Source organism: Colius striatus, chromosome Z (assembly GCF_028858725.1).
Source record: "Colius striatus isolate bColStr4 chromosome Z, bColStr4.1.hap1, whole genome shotgun sequence".
In the NCBI taxonomy this organism is placed as follows: domain Eukaryota; kingdom Metazoa; phylum Chordata; class Aves; order Coliiformes; family Coliidae; genus Colius; species Colius striatus.
In genome coordinates, this window is record NC_084790.1 from 88,218,458 (window position 1) to 88,236,415 (window position 17,958).

Here is a 17,958-nt window from a genome sequence, read left to right on the forward strand (position 1 = left end):
CCCCAGGAAAGTTATGGTTAACTGTCCTGCAGGTATTTAGAAGGATCTTTCAAGTTCTACATTCAAAGAACAAGTCACCAGAAAGAGAGTAGGGCAAGTGTGACAGTGCTGAGGCATGTTACTGGACAAGTTTTTCTGTTGTAGCTACAGAAGGACTGGGAAAACAGGTGAAATCACCCTAGCAAGGCTCACTTCTCAGAGCATCTTTCCTTCACCCTCATGCAGCCTCTATTCACCTCCCCAGCAACCGCCAAGACATTAAATCCAGATGTTTTAAGTGCTCTGGAACAGCCACACTTCTTCCAGCCCCATCAGTTGAGGAGGCAGATATTCACCCAGCTTGCATACCTGGCCCTGCTCCCCCCACAGCCTTGGCCACTAACGATGCTGCACCATGTTTATTCTCTCTGGGGTGTTTCAGCTGGGTGGCTGAGGTGGTCTAGCCACAGTACAGAAATGTGTGCCTTCAAGTTAATGATCAGGGATTCAGTTTAAAAAGAAAAAAAGCCAGGCCCATTGTTTTTAACGTTCACTGCACTTGAGAATTCTTTTTCCCCTGTGCTTCTGTCCCCAGAGATGTTGCCTGTGCCAGGACACACTCTGTGAAGTAAGCTGCAAAAGGCTGCGTGAAAGGAAAGGAACAGACAGTACAGGTCGAGAACTACTGTCTTGCCATAATTTATTGGTTGCTGATTTAGATCAGTTTATATATATGTAACATGCAAGATGAAGAAAACCAGTCATGTGTTACAAAAATGTGGGTACAGCATAGCTCAATGATTCTGTGAGTGGTAAAGTAAATCCAGACCAAGTGTCAGTGCAGGCAGCAAATGATGCTCCCACCATTCTGTGTTTCTCTCTGGTTAAAGGACTTGCTTTATTTACGACTAAAAAACACAAAGATGACTCAATACATTAAATATCTAATTAATCCTATTTGATAACTTGATTATAGCCAGAGAACCTGCTCAGATGCAGCAGCACAAGAGAACATGAAGCCAGCTTGGAAACACAGAACTGCTCTACTATGAGAAAACACTCCAGCAGTGTGGGAAAGCACTGCTTGAACTGCAACCCACCTAGGGAGGACAGCAATTCAGTCAGCAGACAACGCTGAAATCCAACTGCATTTTAAAGTTACCGGCTCCTTTGGGTCTCAATCAGCCATTTCTGCTTTGAAACAGACAGCAGAATCTTCACATGGAAGGCAACAAAAGCACCCAAGCGACCCCAAGCTGACAGGGCTCTGACACGTCTCCTGCAGTTCAGCCCAGGCTGGGTGGCCACAGACCCACGATGGTGCTGTATCCACAGGTACCAGGAAAAAGCAGCAAAGCCCACCTCACCATCAGCCTCATCCTTTCTCACCAACAAATAATCTGGAACAAATGCCTAACACCCACCCACGTCTCTAGCAGTGAAATTCCATGCTCCACACCTTGCAGCTGAATCGACTCAAACAGAGCTTCTGTTAAAAACAGCAGTTTAAAAAATGCAGCACTTAAGATTATTTCATTTTTACACTTTGTTGAGGTCTTCAGACAATCTCTCCTCGTATGGTTTCTCTTCATACCACTCTCAAAGGTCAGTGTTTGGGAGTTTTAAAAGCCTGAAATCCCCATTTCTCCAACAATAAATCCCCAAGAAAAAACATTAACTAAAATGGAAGCAAATTCAAAAATAAGAAGAATCAAAGCCCAGCATATTTTAAGTCACAGAAACTGAAAGCAGAAGAATATCTCAGGTTTTAAATGACAGCTTACCAGGATCTTTGTTTTCTGCTGACTGGAGCACATAAACACAACTAACAACTTTTCCTAAGGCTTCTCCAGTTAATTAGTAGTATTTTTCATTAAAAAAAAAAGAGGGTTTGTTCTGTTTGTTTTTTCTCTTTTAACGCTCTACATCAGCACTTAAATCAGCAACAGGCTGCACTGAAGTCTTGCTCCGAGGCAGGCTGCAGCCCAGCAGTGCCCCATGCAGCACAAGCAGGGTTAGGGCTTGCAGCGCTGCATGAAGCGGGGGTACAGACACACATCCCGGATGTGGTGTCTGTTCAGAATCCAGGTCAGGAACCGTTCCAGCCCCAAGCCGTATCCACCGTGAGGGCACGTGCCGTATTTCCTCTGCGAAATTCAAATCAGAGAGCATCTTGCTGTTTATAATTGCAGTAATACCACCAGGAAAAAGCCCAGATCCTTCCAAGGTGACTTTCTGAAGGGTGAGGAAAATGGACTGTGTTCTTTTCAGACAAGTCATTTGCGTAACAAATGGAAGAGGGAAAAGGAAGGTGAAAAAGTCCTAAACCACCTCATCTCAGCTCCCCTTATGCCAGCTGCAGGTGAGCCAACCCAGTCTGTGAAGAACCCATCTTTACCTAACAAGCTTGGCAGGAGATGTTACCAAAGGATGCACCTGCACAGAACAGTCGAATGGAGGCCATCTGGTGAGGGCAGCACACAACTGCAGCACACACAGCAGTCTTAACAGAATGGAAACTGCTACCCATTGCATTTTGCCAATGGTTAAATCGTTATCAGCTTTGGGCCACCAAAAACTTGTCTCCAGTTTAGACTGCATCATCTTAAGAGTGGTTTAAAGGAGGATAAATCCCACTTATCTGGTGAGCAGCACACCCGAGCTGTTCTACAAACCTGATCAGTGTACCAGTAGTACGGTGTGGGATCAATGCCCTCTCTCTTGTAGCCTTCCAGCAGCTCCTCACTGTCCCAGATACGCATGGAGCCTCCAACAATTTCACCAACATTAGGCATCAACACATCAACCTACAACACACAACACTAGGGTCAGACTACTGCAATTAAGCTGTCTGCAGGAGTGGGGGAAGAAAAATAGCCCAAACTTAAGACTGTATTTCCATAACACATTTCATGATTTACTTCTCTGTGACAAGAGGGCAGGCAAAGTTCCTTCCAGGCCCAGCTCACAGACGGAATGAAGTAAATTACTAGATTCTCTAGCTTAATCTCTAATACTCTTGGCCACAGTGAGCTGATAAAAAACCACCTACACCCACACAAAAACCTGTTATTAACTCACACACCCTCCCAAAACAAAATACCCAAACAAATAAACAACAAGCCCAAAACCCAAACCCCACACCACAAACCTAGTAGCATTCCTACCAACCAACCCTCTTCATGCTGCCATACAGCTCTTGTTCAGATAACACCGTCTCCAAGAGGTGACAGAAGTGTTGTCACTACACTAGCACCTACCTGAGGTCAGGGAAGAGCACAGGCACTATGATCTACCCACATTTTATTGGCACTTCCAAGTCACTCTGTTTACGTCTACAGCATCAACAACGTGTGCCAAGGGACACCCAAAACAAAACCTGGGAAGAATTCTCCAAGATTCTCCTGGTTTTAGACTCTCACACTGACGTTCCCCACCTATTCAGAAGCCTGCCACCCTGTGCAAAGCCCCAACTCACAGACTCAGTAAGCCGGGGATCATCCTGACAGCGCTGCATATAGAACGACTTAATCTCTGCAGGAAATCGGCACAGCAAGATCGGCTCATTAATGGTGTCTGTCATCAGTCTCTCAGGAGCTTCAGGAATATCCTAAGGTTAAAGAAGGCTTTATTAATATTTAAAACCAAAACCACTCCAGTACCTTGAAATCCCACACGTATCAGGCATGGAACAAAGACAGCTTCAGCTCACACGTACCCACGCGTTCAGCCTGATGTGCCTATGTTTTTAAAACAAAGCTTCAGACAAAACCCCCAAAATACAACCACCAAACTGTTCCATTACACTCCCAAGTCTTCACAGTGTTTCAGACCTAAAACTCAGGACAACATAACCTGAAATGTAGGCTTTCCAGACAACCAGTAACAGCAAACAGCCTCATCTCCCTCCTCCCTAGTGCCATCTCCCACAGAGCTGCAGACTGGGAAGTTGAAGGGTTCCCTTGTGATGTATATGCACTGTTGTAACCAATCAGTTACACAGACGAGCTGCTGACTGGGATTTGATAAACTGTGAAACAACCAGCACTAACCTCATTTTCATCAGTGGAGCAGTTTTACTGTTCAAAAACCGGGGAGAAATGGAGGGTGACACCACAGTTACAGATGGGGAACATCAGTGCTCCTGTGACTGTGGCTTGTCCAACACACTTTGTTTAGTCAAAAAACCTCTCTAGCCCTAAAAGGTTTCATTTGAACTTTTATGCAGCTGATGGTATCACACTTTCCTTAGATTTTGGGTTAAAGATAGACCAGATTTTTCTGCAGTAGGAAAAAACAGCCAGATCTGTTCCTTGTTGTACTCCAACTGGACACTGCATTACAGCACCAGCCGCTGTGGAGGGGGCAGGAGGAGCCAACTACAGCATGTGCAGCAAGGAAAAGTGCAAGGAGCACAGCCTTTGTGCAAGGGCAGCTCACCAAGCAAGTGTCAGCCCACAACGAGGTTCCCTCAGTGCAGTCTGAAGGCCTTCAAACTCTCCCTCTCTTCTGTATCTTTGATACAGATTGCAAAAATGGTGACAGCACAAAACCCAACACATCCACTTTTGAGCTGCCCCAGGCCCCTCAGAATATGCTGTGTAGACTCAGAAGTTTCCCCTACCATTTTGTGATTTTATATTGTCCCTTACATGTTGGAGCAGAGTAAGACAGGGAACAGATGACAAGATGGATTTTGTTTCCAGTGTTCAAAGACATCACACAAAAACTCAGTCCAGCCTTGCATTCCCCAATATGGCATCACCACACCTCCAGCACAGTCCAGACCAAAATCCAGGCCCTCCCTTTAACTTAAATGGGACTAGAACTTCAGTCCTTAACAGTATCATTCCAAACAAACCACAACAGATTCACTCAGCAACAGTAAACCCAATGGCATCATGGCTTAAACACTCTGTTCATTGAGGGACTTATACAAGGTGTTTTTAATGCCTAAAGAGCATCAGAGAGACTTACTTCCCCAAACTCGTAATAACTGCCATCTTCCTTCTTCACATCATGTTCCTTTAACCACTCAATGGCTTCAGTATAGTTCATTCTTCGGAAAGGACGTTTAGGGGGCTTGAAGCTCTGCGAATAAAAGTGGTCACAAAGACAGATGGAAGAGCACCAGTTCTTAATCAATTTAAACATTTTAAAGAATGTTTTCATAGTTGGCAAGCAAGTGAAAATCCAGGCTGGAAGCAAACACACCAGTCCTTCCAGATCAACACATCAACTAATTATTACCTAATAAACAAATCAGCTGAGTACTGAAAAGCAAGAACCAAGCATAACCACCTTCCAAGCCTAGTAAAGCTCAAGCAATTTATCAGGAAAACAGGACAAAACAGGGATGACCGAGTTTGTATGTGCTCTGAGAGAAAAGCTAGCCAGGGAGATAAAGTCAGCTGTCTCCTAAAGCCGTCTACTTCGTGAAATCAACCAAAGACAAAGGGTCTCTAACAAATGAAAATAGCTTAGAGCCTCACATTCCAGGGTGGAAAGTAAAACACCAGTTGTTTCATTGCTCCCTTGTGCTCAATCTGCAAGTACCAGATGATCAATATTACGAGCTCTGGGATAGGTTTTTATTCCACTGGTATGGAACACATTGCAATAAATCCCAGCACAGCTGGCTCCTGGAACTTGCTGGCAGGGAACTTCTTTCCCCACAGTCCCCTGCTTCTGGAAGAGTTATTACCAGCCTTGCAGCACTTTCTTTCTTTTGATGTTATTCCATTCTCTTCTTAAAGCAAGCAGAGTTCCCTGCCACACCCTGTCTTCCCTCAATGAACATGTTGATCAGGAAAGGCTAAAGATGGTATATTCTTGGCTACTCGTGGCTGTTCCACATGGCTGCCTACCGGGTTGACGTCGTACAGCAAGCTCGATGCAGGAGATTTCAAGACTCTGTCCACTACATCACAAACCAAGTTCTCCAGACGGTCCAACAAATCCTCAAAACTTATAAAAGGACATTCAGCTTCAATGTGAGTGTATCTGAAACAGAAAGACACACCACTGCAAAATCCCACACAAGCAACAAATCTTTAGCTGTTAAGGAACAGCTCCCATCAAAAAAAAACTCCCACAACCCAGACACACACACTTTGGCCCCCTTTTGCATGTCTTTTACCTCTATGCTGTAAAGGAAATAAGGTCATAAAACAAGGAAGACAACAACATGAACTGTATTTTCTGAAGACCAAACTTCCCAAAAAGTATGTATTTGGTTTGTTTTGGCCAGATCTTCCTTTGTTAAATGTCAACGCATTCTGACCAGCTGGACATTCACTAAGACAAAGTATCATCCCCCAAACACTTTCCCTCAGTCCTTCTGCATTAGCATTATGCTCTATGCTCACTGTATGTTGTGCCATCCAACTGCCTGCTGCTCTCCTGCTTTATAAATTCAGTTATATGTAGATAGCAAAGTACACTCTCTCCATACTCTGCCAAGTGTCTGCGGGTCCTGGATTGCTCAGCTCTGTATGACTGAGCAACACAGAAAACATCTCCCAGTGCTGGAATGCAGGTCTCCAGATAGAGCTGGGACGACTGTGTTAGGTATGCCTCTTCACCAAAATAATCCAGTTTGAATAGGGTTGAGCCTCCTTCCACTTGTGTCTGGACTAAAGTTGGTGGTGTGACCTGTTAAAGAACAGGACTGTCATTACTGGAGTGAAGAATGAAGGACAGAGATGACAACATGTAAGAGCAGTGATGTAAGGCACACGCTTCCAGAACACCTTCCACAAACCCGTTGCATGCACACGTACAAGTATTCTTAACAAAGAGGTGTGCAGGGTGTTTGTAAATCACACTGTAACAACATTGCAGGCCCTGGGAGTCCACACACCTTTCAGATCTATGTCTGCAAAAGCCATCATATAATAGCTTCCTTACAGTTTCTTTTTTGCCTCTCAGGTCACTTAGAAAGTCTAGACAGTTTTTCCAGGAAAAAATAGACAGCCTTGAAGTCAGGGCATTAAAGTAGCCACCTGCTGACAAGGGAAAACACCCTTACCTCACAATATCCATTGGCAAAGAAATGATCCCTGAAGGCCTGTACGACCACAGAGCGCACCTTGAAGATCTTGGACATATTCTCGCCTCGGATCATCATGTGCCTGTTGTTGAGTTGCACATCCACCTCAGAATCCTCATTGAGGAGATTGTCAGCCCCTCCTGCTGGGGCAAGACCAATAAGCTCCCAGTAATCACATTTGAGCTCATGGCCTCCTGGAGCCTGCCAAGAGAAACACCAATGTCAGAAGTCCACTTTTTGCCCCTTGGATGTCACCATCTGGCACTGTGGCACAGACTGTCATTGGCTTTCAACAAAAGATGCTAAAACCCCACTTGCAGGATTTTCCAAGTGATTGCCTGTAACTCAGTCATACCACACTGAGAAGGGCCAACTGTAACCCACCGTGGGTCTCTCAGATTTAATGTGAAAGGGGCTGAGTACCACAGCCACATAATTAAACAGAAAGCATCTGGAAGCTTCTAAATTTTATACCTCACAGAGAGCTGGTTTTATTTATCTGGAAGAACAGGAAGCTAAGCACAGGAAACTACTTACTACCTTTGTTCAATAGGTGGGTATAAAGATGATGAAGTCAGACTCTCTTTGGATATGTCCAGTAAACGGACAAATGTCTCCAGTTGCAACAAGGGAGATTTCAACTGACTGTGAAGGACAACAAATCCTCCACAAGCAGCTAAATGCTGCATCAGAGACCAAGGCAGACTGCAGCCTCCATCTTTGGAGACATAGAGAAACAGATCTGGACAAGACACTTGGCAGCTTGGCCTCACATCAGATCTCCTTCAAGAACAGGGTGGACCAATTGACCTTCTGAGGTTCCTCCCAGCCGGAACCACTCTGTGGTAGCTTACAGTGTGCACCAGCTCTGGCTGGCATGCAGTCAACTTCCTTCACAGCAGTTTGTACGGTGCTACAACACAACACATTGGCACAACAAAGCTTCCCATGTGCCTTAAGAACACTACAAGCACACAGACTGAAGAGCCCTCCATCCAGGAGAGGAAAATGTAAACCCCAGTCTGCAGTATGTTTGCTGGGTTTTCTTACCGTTTGAGCCACATTCTCCAACTGGATGGCAAACTTCAAAACATTGAACAGCTTGCTTAGATCATGAGAGAGGAAGAACGAGCTCACTCTGGGTATGTTGGGTTTACCCGTTGGAGACACCTGAGCAACTTTTCTGCACTAAGCAGCACCTCACCACAGTGTGGAAACTGTGTGTTTCACGCTGGCAAATCTGTCCTGTTTGCTGCCATGCAGCAAGCACGGTTCCTGCACCCTGGCTACAGAACAGATCTCTCCATTTCTGGTGTCACCAGCTCCCCCGTGTGGGAGGCCTCCGTGCCCTGACATATTTTGCTGGGTTTTTTTTCCATTCACAGTATTTTCAGGTTATAAATACCTATTTCTAAAGTCTAATCAACACATTTCCACAAATCTGGTGTTTTTGCTCACTCAAAGCGTTGCATCGCTGTGATGAGACGTGAAAACATGAGGTGTTTCCAATGTCCACAATGCTGTGAGAGCTGTGAGTTACTTACCATCACCAAACTGCACTAAGTTGTTTTACAAATTATCCCTGATCAGCTGCATTTATTTATTATTTTAAGTCTCAGCAGCTCTGAAGGGAAAGAAATCTTACCCACTGCTGATGGGCAAACACAAGAGGGAGGGGACTCAAATATAATTTAGCCTGGCTCTCTAACCCCAGGCCAGTCTCTGGGGGATGAGACCCGAGTGGCAGGGACAAACAGAACAATGAAGCCTTCCCATATTTCATTTGCAGAACATGTCAGTAATGGCCAACAGTACGTGACTTGCAAGAAAACCGAATTATCTACAAAGCACCGCAAAAGGTTAACGCTTTGACCTTATTTTGCACACTACAGGCAGCCACAGTGAAGGGTCATCTTGTTCAAACACTAATACATCTTGGAAACATTGTTTGAAGCAATGCAACATTGCTTGTTTTTTTCAGATGTGTTTCTTCTCCCTGTTACCTGCTGGAGTTCGTACACTTACTGAAAAGACCAGAATATCAATTTCCAGTCCACACTGAACAATTCTCACTGCAAGAGCTGGTCACAGCTTTGGGTGTGTAACTGAGGATGAGCTAAGCTTACACACTAGCAAGACCAAATATATCCCTGTTCTCTACTGCTTTGCTTTCTGCTTCAGAAAGAAACCACATTACTGTAAGAAGCTATCAAGAGCTCACATCTCAAAAAGGACTACTCAAGATTTAAGCTGAACCAACGTGGCCAGAGCTTGCTTGCTGCTTCAGCACCACAGGTTTTGCAACAGACACAGCTAACTTCTGTCTTTCAGTCACCTCTTAATAACTAAGAAATCCTGCAATAATTGCTAATAAATATCCTGATGAGTACACCGAGTTGCTGTCAGACAATGGAGCCTGAAAGCTTCTCTCCTGTCTTCAGCTCGAATCTGTTTTAAAGGTCATCTTCCATGCACAGATGCTTAACATGGCTTTAGCCCTAACTCCAGACTGAAACCATTTTCCAGGTAGTTAACGGTGTCTGGGTCTAGATTAGACTGAGAGAGGCATAAGGCATACTTTCAGTCCTAAAAATCACACCTGCTGAGTCATTATCCTGAGACCACCACCACAAAACAAGTTACAGCAAACTGCTCAGTTCATACACCTGCCAAGTGCTGGAGGACAACTATGACATGGTGAAGAGACCCATCTCTTCAGCAGCAGCAGCTTTGGGAGGTTTGTTCTCTAAAAAATTCCCACTAAAGCAATCTAATGATTATTTCCACCTCTGCTTTTCCTTCCATCAGCAAAACAGCCAACTGTTAGAGAGGAGAAGCCAAACACACACATTCCCATACCTGCTTGCCTTCAGGAACGAGGTTTAGTGTACCATACACCGCAACGCTGCTCTCTGTGGAGAGAATCAGCCCGTTGTAACACTGACACTGCAGAGAAGAGAGACAAAGACATAGTCAGGGTGATTATTTTAGTTTCAGTTTTCCTACATCTTTTGAGTCAGAGACAAGAGGAACTCATAATCACTTCTAAATATCAAAATATCAAAATATCAAAAAAGCTCCAGTGATAGGAGATACAATAACAACAATACAACTTCAGCAGTAGGTTTGGGAGAACTTCCAGTCATCTACAGATAACAAACACAGATGAGGTATGAACATGCCACTTAAGGACAGAATAGAATCAAATCATCACAACTTACCAGCTCATCAGAAAGGACACATTGAAGAAAACCTGTGCCATCTCTCAAAACAATGAACATCAAATTTTTCCCTAGTTTAAAAGGAAAAAGAAAACAAAGAGCCTCAGAGCTTTATGCACTGATCCATGTCAACAGATCCTCTCCCAAGGCTTACTAATCACTAGTGAGAAGATTAATACAGAAGGACTGTGATCAGGTTCTTCCATTTTAAAAAACAAAGGTGCTCCAGGTAAGCACTGAAGCCTCAGCACAGTTATAGGGGCCTTTCACAGAGCTGTATTTGAGCAACTAGGTAAAACAAGTTTCAGCAGACACCAAGAGAAAGCCTGCTCCAGCCTCCACAGAGGCTCAAGTCAATCTGCAGAAATGCTGAAGGCACGGGCCCAAGGCATCATGGAGAAAGCCACAGCACCCTGGTCACTCGGCTCTCCACAAAAGCATTTAATGGCAGAAATAACTTGCTGGAAACTGCTCATGTGGTCCAGATCCACAACCACTTTGTCAAGTCTTTCAGTGATAATTTGAGCAGACATCTTGGGAGTCAGAAGCACCTCTGCTGTGCACTTCTGTGCCCCAGCCAAGGCCAGCTCATCAGAACACCAGCCAGTTTCACAGCGAAGACTACTGGCCAAACTAATTTTCACATAAGTTATGCTACTTTATATAACTTTAACAATCCCAATGTGCAGACTTCACCACGAGCAGATGTTAGTTAGTCCCTCAGTTTGCAGGATTCATTTCAAACACAAAACAATGTCTTTTCAAGAAATTCTGCCTCCAAGCTGAAAAGCCCCTGCAATTTCAGCTGACACCAATGTACTTGTGCACCATGCAGTGCTGTGGAGACCTCTGTGTTAAATCAGAGGCCATCTAACTGAAGGGTTAAAAAAGTAATAGGTGCTGTTTGATTCAGTGTGTTAAAATTTTGAAGGCTACTGGATTTGCTCTATCTCTCTGCACAGGCTCAGTAACTTCTAAATGCTTGTGGTTTACCTTGCCTCCGTAGCCTGTGAATCCAGCCAAAAATCTTCACTCTCTGGCCTCTATAAGCCTCCAGAGCATCAATCTTTACCTGTAAAGCAGGGAATAAAAGCAATCAAATAGAGAAAGGATCCACCAGTTAGATGGCATTTCCCACATACTTAGCATACACCTCCCTCCCATCCACCAGTGCCTGAAGGGATGTCCCACCCAGGGTATAAGCTCAGCTCACAAGGCTCAACAGCTCTTTACTAAGGAAAGATTGTTTTATCCCTGTTGTTGACAGCATTTCCAGTTCTCTCTTTTGCAGGTTTACTCTGCCATGTAGGAACCAAGGATTGTTCAGCTTGTAAAGCAGCTCATTTTACATTTGACCAGAAGAAGTGAAAACATCCAACAGCTCACAGCTGAAGACCTGAGGGCTTGGATACTACTGGAAATCCAAAGTACATTAAATCATACTTAGTTAAATCAAAGGCAGATGCATTTTCTGGCACTCTGAATATGCTCTGGATTAATTTCTGAAGACATTCAATGATGAGTTCAGAAAAGAAGCAGAGGAGCTGGATCTGACATGGGCACATCTTGACATGCAGCTGAGGTACTGACACTGCTACAGCCAGAACAATTAACCCAGCAGGCACCTTCAACATGTATCAGATCACAGAACTGCTGCAGTGCAGGAAGAGACAGTGATTTCAGCACAGCTTGGCTCCACTGCCCTTTTCTCAGAGCAGCCACGAGAGTGCAGAGCTCCAATCAAAGCCATCTTCTACACATGCAGGTAGAAACCTCTTCCACACGGAGTCTATCCAAAAACCAACCACAGAGCAGCAGACATAACATCTGCTTACAAAGCTAAGGACTGCATCACATCATCAAATCCAGCAGCACTCTACAAGCAGCCAAATGAGAACTGCACTTCATGTCACACTAACTGGAGTTACATCCTCTAACGAGCACCATTTCTTTGCTCTACACCACAATAACCAAACAAGGCAAAACTAATCAACTTTTTCCAACACATGGTCTCTACCAGCAGACACGTGAAGTAAAAACACCCAGTGCATAAGACACAAGTCTATGTAGTAGAGAATGCAGAAAATCAGAACATTATATTTATGAACAGCAACAAGATCGTGGTTTTCAACAGCTACCAGGGCCACAAAGCAGAGAGAGTTCATCTCTGTGCAGACAATACGCTGCAAGGCAGGCTGAGTGTCAAGCACACTGGGTCCTACTCACACATTTTGGCTCTGGAAGACTGGGATCATTCTTGATGACAACTTTCTTGGCTTCCTCTAGGTTCTTCTCTCTTCTCAAGAGATCTTCTGCCTGGTTAAAAAAAATAACCAAAATAACAAAACCACACACCATAACACTTAAGTAGCTGTGACGAGGCTTTGTAAGACTCCTGGTTCTTCTACCCAGTTTCAGGCAGCTGCTTGTCCCAGTGGACATCAAGGCAAGTTGTAAATCATGTGTGTGTGACACAAGTGAAGAACAAAATTGAGCTTGTTTTTTTAGAGGGGCAGGAATAACAGCAATGCTGCTTAACATCTTTGGAACAGGAAAGTGGCATGTTTCCTGCAACTTGGTATCACAGAAGCACAGAATGGTGGTGACTGGAAGGAATCTTTAGAGGTCATCTAGTCCAATTCCCCTGCAGAAGCATTCCCACTGACATCAGGTCACACAGGAACGTGTCCAGGTGAGTTTGGAAACCTCCAAGGAAGGAGCCTCCACACCCTCCCTGGGCAGCCTGGGCCAGGGCTCCCTCACTCAAACACTGACACAGTTTGTCCTGATGTTTCAATGGAACTGTTTGTGTTCCAGCTTCATCCCATCACCCCTTGTTCTGTCACTGGGTACAACAGAAAAAAGTGCTGCCCCAACCTCCTGACACCCACCAGGGAGATTTTTGTCAATATTAATGAGCTCCCCCCTCAGTCTCCTCTTCTCCAGATTAAACAGCCCCAGGTCCCGCAGCCTTTCCTCACAAGGAAGATGCTCCAGTGCCCTGAGCATCTTGCTGGCCCTGCACTGGCCTCTCTGCAGCACTTCCCTGTCCCTCTGCAGCTGGGGAGCCCACAACTGGACAAAACTGAATGGACATCATCTGCAACCTACCTCCTTCTTTTCCTTAGCATCATTCTTCATCTGTTCCCTGTGCCACAGCTTTTTGACGTTTTTCATCTGTGACTTTGAAATAATGGCCCATCTCTAAATCAAACCAGGGAGAGAGCAGAAGACACAAAGGTTACACTTGTGCCCCTTCACACAAAGGAGCAACACTTTGTAATAGGAAGCTCTAATGTCACAGCACCTCATTTTCTTTTTGGGAATCCACATAAATAGTAGGAAATGGCTCCTTCCCTGCTGTCATCAAAGCCTAGAAACAGAGAGCAAATAACAGAATCAATGGCATTGCAAGAAAACTGAAGTCATCCTCAAAGAGACTGAGCAAATGTCCTACTTCTGATCCTTCTGGTCAAGGTGCAAAACCAGGTAAAATGTTTCTATTTAGAAATACAAGGCCTAAAGTGCAGGTCGCCATCCTCAGAACAAATGAGAGCTGTTTGTCACAGTTACCTTTAGAACAGTCTTGAATGGTTTCTTTTGTGTCCCATCACCAGTGGAATCATTGCCTTCCCGTTCAGAAACATACAGCTCTTCTGTAACACATAACAAACACAGATAATGACTCAAGAAACCCCAATAGTAGTGTTACTTGGATGAGTGGAGGTGAGGTGGATGGAGAGCTGCTGAATGACAGAGCCCAGAGGGTGGTGATCAATGGCACAGAATGAAGTTGGAGGCCTGTGGCCAGTGGAGTTCCACAGGGATGGGTTCTGGGGCCAGTTTTGTTCAACATCTTCATCAATCACCTGGATGAGGGGACAGAGAGACCCTCAGCAAGTTCCCTGCTGGCACCAAACTGGGAGCACTGGCTGATGCACCAGAGGCTGTGCTGCCATTCAGTGAGAGCTGGGCAGGCTGAGAGTTGGGCACAGAGGAACCTGCTGAGGTTCAACAAGGGCAAGGGCAGAGTCCTGCAGCTGGGGAAGAACAACCCCCTATACCAGGCCAGGCTAGGGGTCGACCTGCTGGAGAGCAGCTAGGAGTGCTGGCTAATAATAAGCTAAATATGAGCCAGCAATGTGCCATCGTGGGCAAGAAGCCAATGGCAGCCTGGGATGCATCAAGAAGAGTGTGGGCAGCAGGTCAAGTGAGATTCTTCTCCCTCTCTACTCTGCGCTGGTGAGGCCTCATCTGGAGTCCTGTGTCCAGTTGTGGGCTCCCCAGCTGCAGAGAGGCCAGTGCAGGGCCAGCAAGATGCTCAGGGCACTGGAGCATCTTCCTTGTGAGGAAAGGCTGCGGGACCTGGGGCTGTTTAGTCTGGAGGAGACTGAGGGGAGATTTTATTAACATTTATAAATATCTAAAGGGTGGGTGTCAGGAGGTTGGGACAGCCCTTTTTTCTATAGTAGTCAGCAACAGGACAAGGGGTGATGGGATGAAGCTGGAACACAAAAAGTTCCACTGAAACATCAGGACAAACTGTTGTTTGAGTGTTTGAGTGAGGGAGCCCTGGCCCAGGCTGCCCAGGGAGGGTGTGGAGGCTCCTTCCTTGGAGGGCTTCAAGACCCGCCTGGACATGTTCCTGTGTGACCTGATCCAGGTGAACCTGCTTCTGCAGGGGGTTGGACTGGATCAGCTCTAAAGGTCCCTCCCAACCCCTACTGTTCTATGATATTATCAGCTATGATAACATTAACAGATGTGCAAGGATATAAAATGTTCAGGGTTATCTGCAGCGATGAACCTTCAGAAACAGCCAGCTGATCAGACAGGACAAGAATTATTTCATATTTTCTGTCCTAAAAATCAGCCCATGGAGCAGACGTGCAGCACTGAAGCCTTACGGGCTCCTGGGACGCCTGGCAGTCCCTGGCCGCACACAGGGACCAGAAAGGAAGCAGCCTTTTACAGAAATAATTTATCTAGGCAACAGGGGCTGCAATACACCGAGCCTTTCGCCCGCTCGCAGTCAAGATGCAGCACAAAGCCTTCCTGCTCTGCCCTGGGCCCGAGAGCACGGTCCGAGCGCTCCGCGGCCCCGGCGATGCCGCCACTCCTTGTCTTCTCGGCCTGCCCTGACCCTCCGCGCCGCCGGGGCCTGGCCATCGCCAGCCGCGGCGTCCCCGCGCCCTCCCTCCGCTCCCGGCGCCTCGTCCCCTCTCCCCGGGGAGCCAAGCGCTGACCCCCGCCCGCCGCAGCGGCACCCACGGCCCTGCGCCGCTGCCGCCATCTTCCCCCACGCGGCGCGGGCCGCGGCCGCCGCAGCCCAACGGCGCCGGGAGGCCGCGCGGCGCCGCGACACGGCCGAGCGGGAACGCGGCAGGGCCCCGCCGCCCCCGGCCTCACCCAGCGCCAGAGCCGCCGTCCTGCCCAGCACCTCTCCCGCCATGGCCGCGGCCCGCACTGCCGCAGCGCCCGCCGGAACCGGCCTCACGGCGCTTCCGCCGCCCTCAGCCAACCCGCCCGCGCCTTGCATCAGCCGCCCCGCCCCGGGCACGCGCGCGCGCTCCCGCCGCGGCCCCGCCCCGCGCGTCACGCGCACCCCCCCACACCCCCCCCACACCCCCCCCCCCAGCGCGGCGGGAGCGCGCGGGGCCATGGCGGCGGGAGGGTGGTTCGGCCCGCGGCCCTCAGAGCTCCCCTCAGAGCCCTCTCAGAGCCTCCCTCAGAGCACCCCTCAGAGCTCCCCTCAGAGCGCCCCTCAGAGCCCTCTCAGAGCCCCTCTCAGAGCGCCCCTCAGAGCCCTCTCAGAGCGCCCCTCAGAGCACCCCTCAGAGTTTCCCTCAGAGCGAGTTCCCCTCAGAGCACCCCTCAGAGTTTCCCTCAGAGCCCTCTCGGAGCCCCTCTCAGAGCGCCCCTCAGAGCCCTCTCAGAGCGCCCCTCAGAGCACCCCTCAGAGTTTCCCTCAGAGCTCCCCTCAGAGCCCCCCTCAGAGTCCCCCTCAGAGCACCCCTCAGAGCCCTCTCGGAGCTTCCCTCAGAGCCCTCTCAGAGCCCCCCTCAGAGCCCCGACCCCTGCACACACCGAGCGGGGCCGTGTCGGTGCGGAGGGCTCTGCCTTTTGGTAGAGGAATAAAGCTGCGGTAACGAAACGCTGACCCTGCAGAGAGAATTCCGGCAGTAGGGACGTTGAGCAGAGGAGGAGGCAGCACCAAGCTCCAAGCCTGCTGCCCTCCCAGCACGCCCTCAGCTGCTTTGTAACTTACTGGTTAGCTTTCAAGATCACTTCTTACACGCAGCAACCTTTGCTTTTCACAACCAAACAATCATCTGTAACCAAAGCTTGTCATCTGAAGTCTCACTGGAAAGGAAAGGACTATACCCACCTCAACTCACATATTTAATACTATTACACCCAGAGTCCCTGGGGTGAAGGTTGGGGTTTTTTCTTCTCTTTGAAGACCAACCCCATCTACTTCAATGAGAGATGAGTTAACTCCATGTGGTGGTTTAGCTTGATGTCCACCAAGTCATAAAATCATTCGTAAACTGGACAGGAGAGAGAAATACAACAAACGGCTTGTGAGTTAAGGATGGAGACATCACGGAGCAATTAGCGTCACGGGCAAAACAGACCCAACTCTGGGAGAAAAAGGTTTCATTTATTAAAGAAACAATAAGAGCAGGGAGATGAGAAATAAAACCGTCTTAAAAACACCTCCTCTGCCCAGGACTGTCCTTCCTTCCCCCCAGCAGTGCAGGGGATGAGGATGGGGGTTACGGTCAGTTCATCACAGATGGGCTTTGCCGCTGCTGCTGCTCAGGGAGAGGCCTCCTCACACTTCCCACTGCTGCACTGTGGGGTCCCTCCCACGGGACACAGTCCCTCACCAACTGCTCCAGCGTGGCTCCTTCCCACGGGCTGCAGCTCCTCACACCCTGCCCCAGCACGGGGCCTGTCACGGGGCAGCTCCTCACACCCTGCCCCAGCGTGGGTCACCCACAGGAGAACAGTCCTTCAGGGACAGGCTGCTCCAGCCCGGGGCCCTCACGGCGTCACAAGCCCTGACAGCAACCCTGCTCTGGCCTGGGCTCCTCTCTCCCCACGGGCTCCCAGGCCCTGCCAGGAGCTCGCTCCAGGGTGAGCTTCCCACGCAGTCACAGCCTCCTTCAGGCACCCACCCGCTCCAGCGTGGGCTCCTCCACGGGCTGCAAGTGGGTCTCTGCTCCTCATGGCCTCCATGGGCTGCAGGGGCACAACCTGCTTCACCATGGTCCTCACCACATATCACAGGGGAGCCTTTTCAGTGCCTAAGCACCCTCCTCCCCTCCTTCTCCCCTGACCTTGGTGTCTGTGGAGATGTTTTGACATTCTTCCTCCCTGTTGCTGCAGCAGTTCAGCAACTGCACAACAACTTCTTCTCCTCAAATCTGTTATTCACAGAGGCATTACCTCCATCACTAATTGGCCAGGCCTGGGTCAGGTGCAGGGTCCAGCTTAGAACTGACTGGCCCTAACCCTGTGAGCTACAGGGGAAGCTTCTGGCAACTCTTGTTGTTTAAAGAAGGCACCCCTGTAGCCCCCCTGCTACCAAAAAGCCTGGCCCAGGCAAAACCACTACACTCCATTTCGTACCTCTCCTCTCACACTTCTGATCTCACCCATATAACTGCCGGTACAAGAGAAATTATAAACTTCAGGGTA

General features: G+C 48.0%; 1 protein-coding gene across 1 annotated transcript; it reads right to left on the reverse strand.

The window, feature by feature from the left end:
• Positions 1–662: 662 nt before the first annotated feature.
• Positions 663–15,772, reverse strand: NARS1 (asparaginyl-tRNA synthetase 1). The gene is made up of 15 exons (XM_062017930.1): positions 15,661–15,772; positions 13,825–13,907; positions 13,559–13,624; positions 13,363–13,455; positions 12,478–12,567; positions 11,245–11,323; positions 10,252–10,322; positions 9,890–9,976; positions 7,010–7,231; positions 6,434–6,633; positions 5,847–5,982; positions 4,957–5,070; positions 3,458–3,589; positions 2,655–2,786; positions 663–2,126 (listed from the first exon to the last, which is right to left on the reverse strand). Exons 1-15 carry the CDS (start codon positions 15,701–15,703, stop codon positions 1,995–1,997), a joined length of 1,680 nt encoding a protein of 559 aa, XP_061873914.1. The 5' UTR covers positions 15,704–15,772; the 3' UTR covers positions 663–1,994.
• Positions 15,773–17,958: the final 2,186 nt, after the last annotated feature.

Excerpts from the sequence above, each read along its gene's own strand:
- NARS1 (XM_062017930.1), bottom strand. The coding sequence starts at position 15,703 with ATGGCGGGAGAGGTGCTGGGCAGGACGGCGGCTCTGGCGCTGG. Across the intron at positions 13,908-15,660 it reads GACGGCGGCTCTGGCGCTGG|AAGAGCTGTATGTTTCTGAA; the intron begins GTGAGGCCGGGG and ends TATGTGTTACAG. Across the intron at positions 5,983-6,433 it reads ACCCGCAGACACTTGGCAGA|ATACACTCACATTGAAGCTG; the intron begins GTATGGAGAGAG and ends TTTCTGTTTCAG.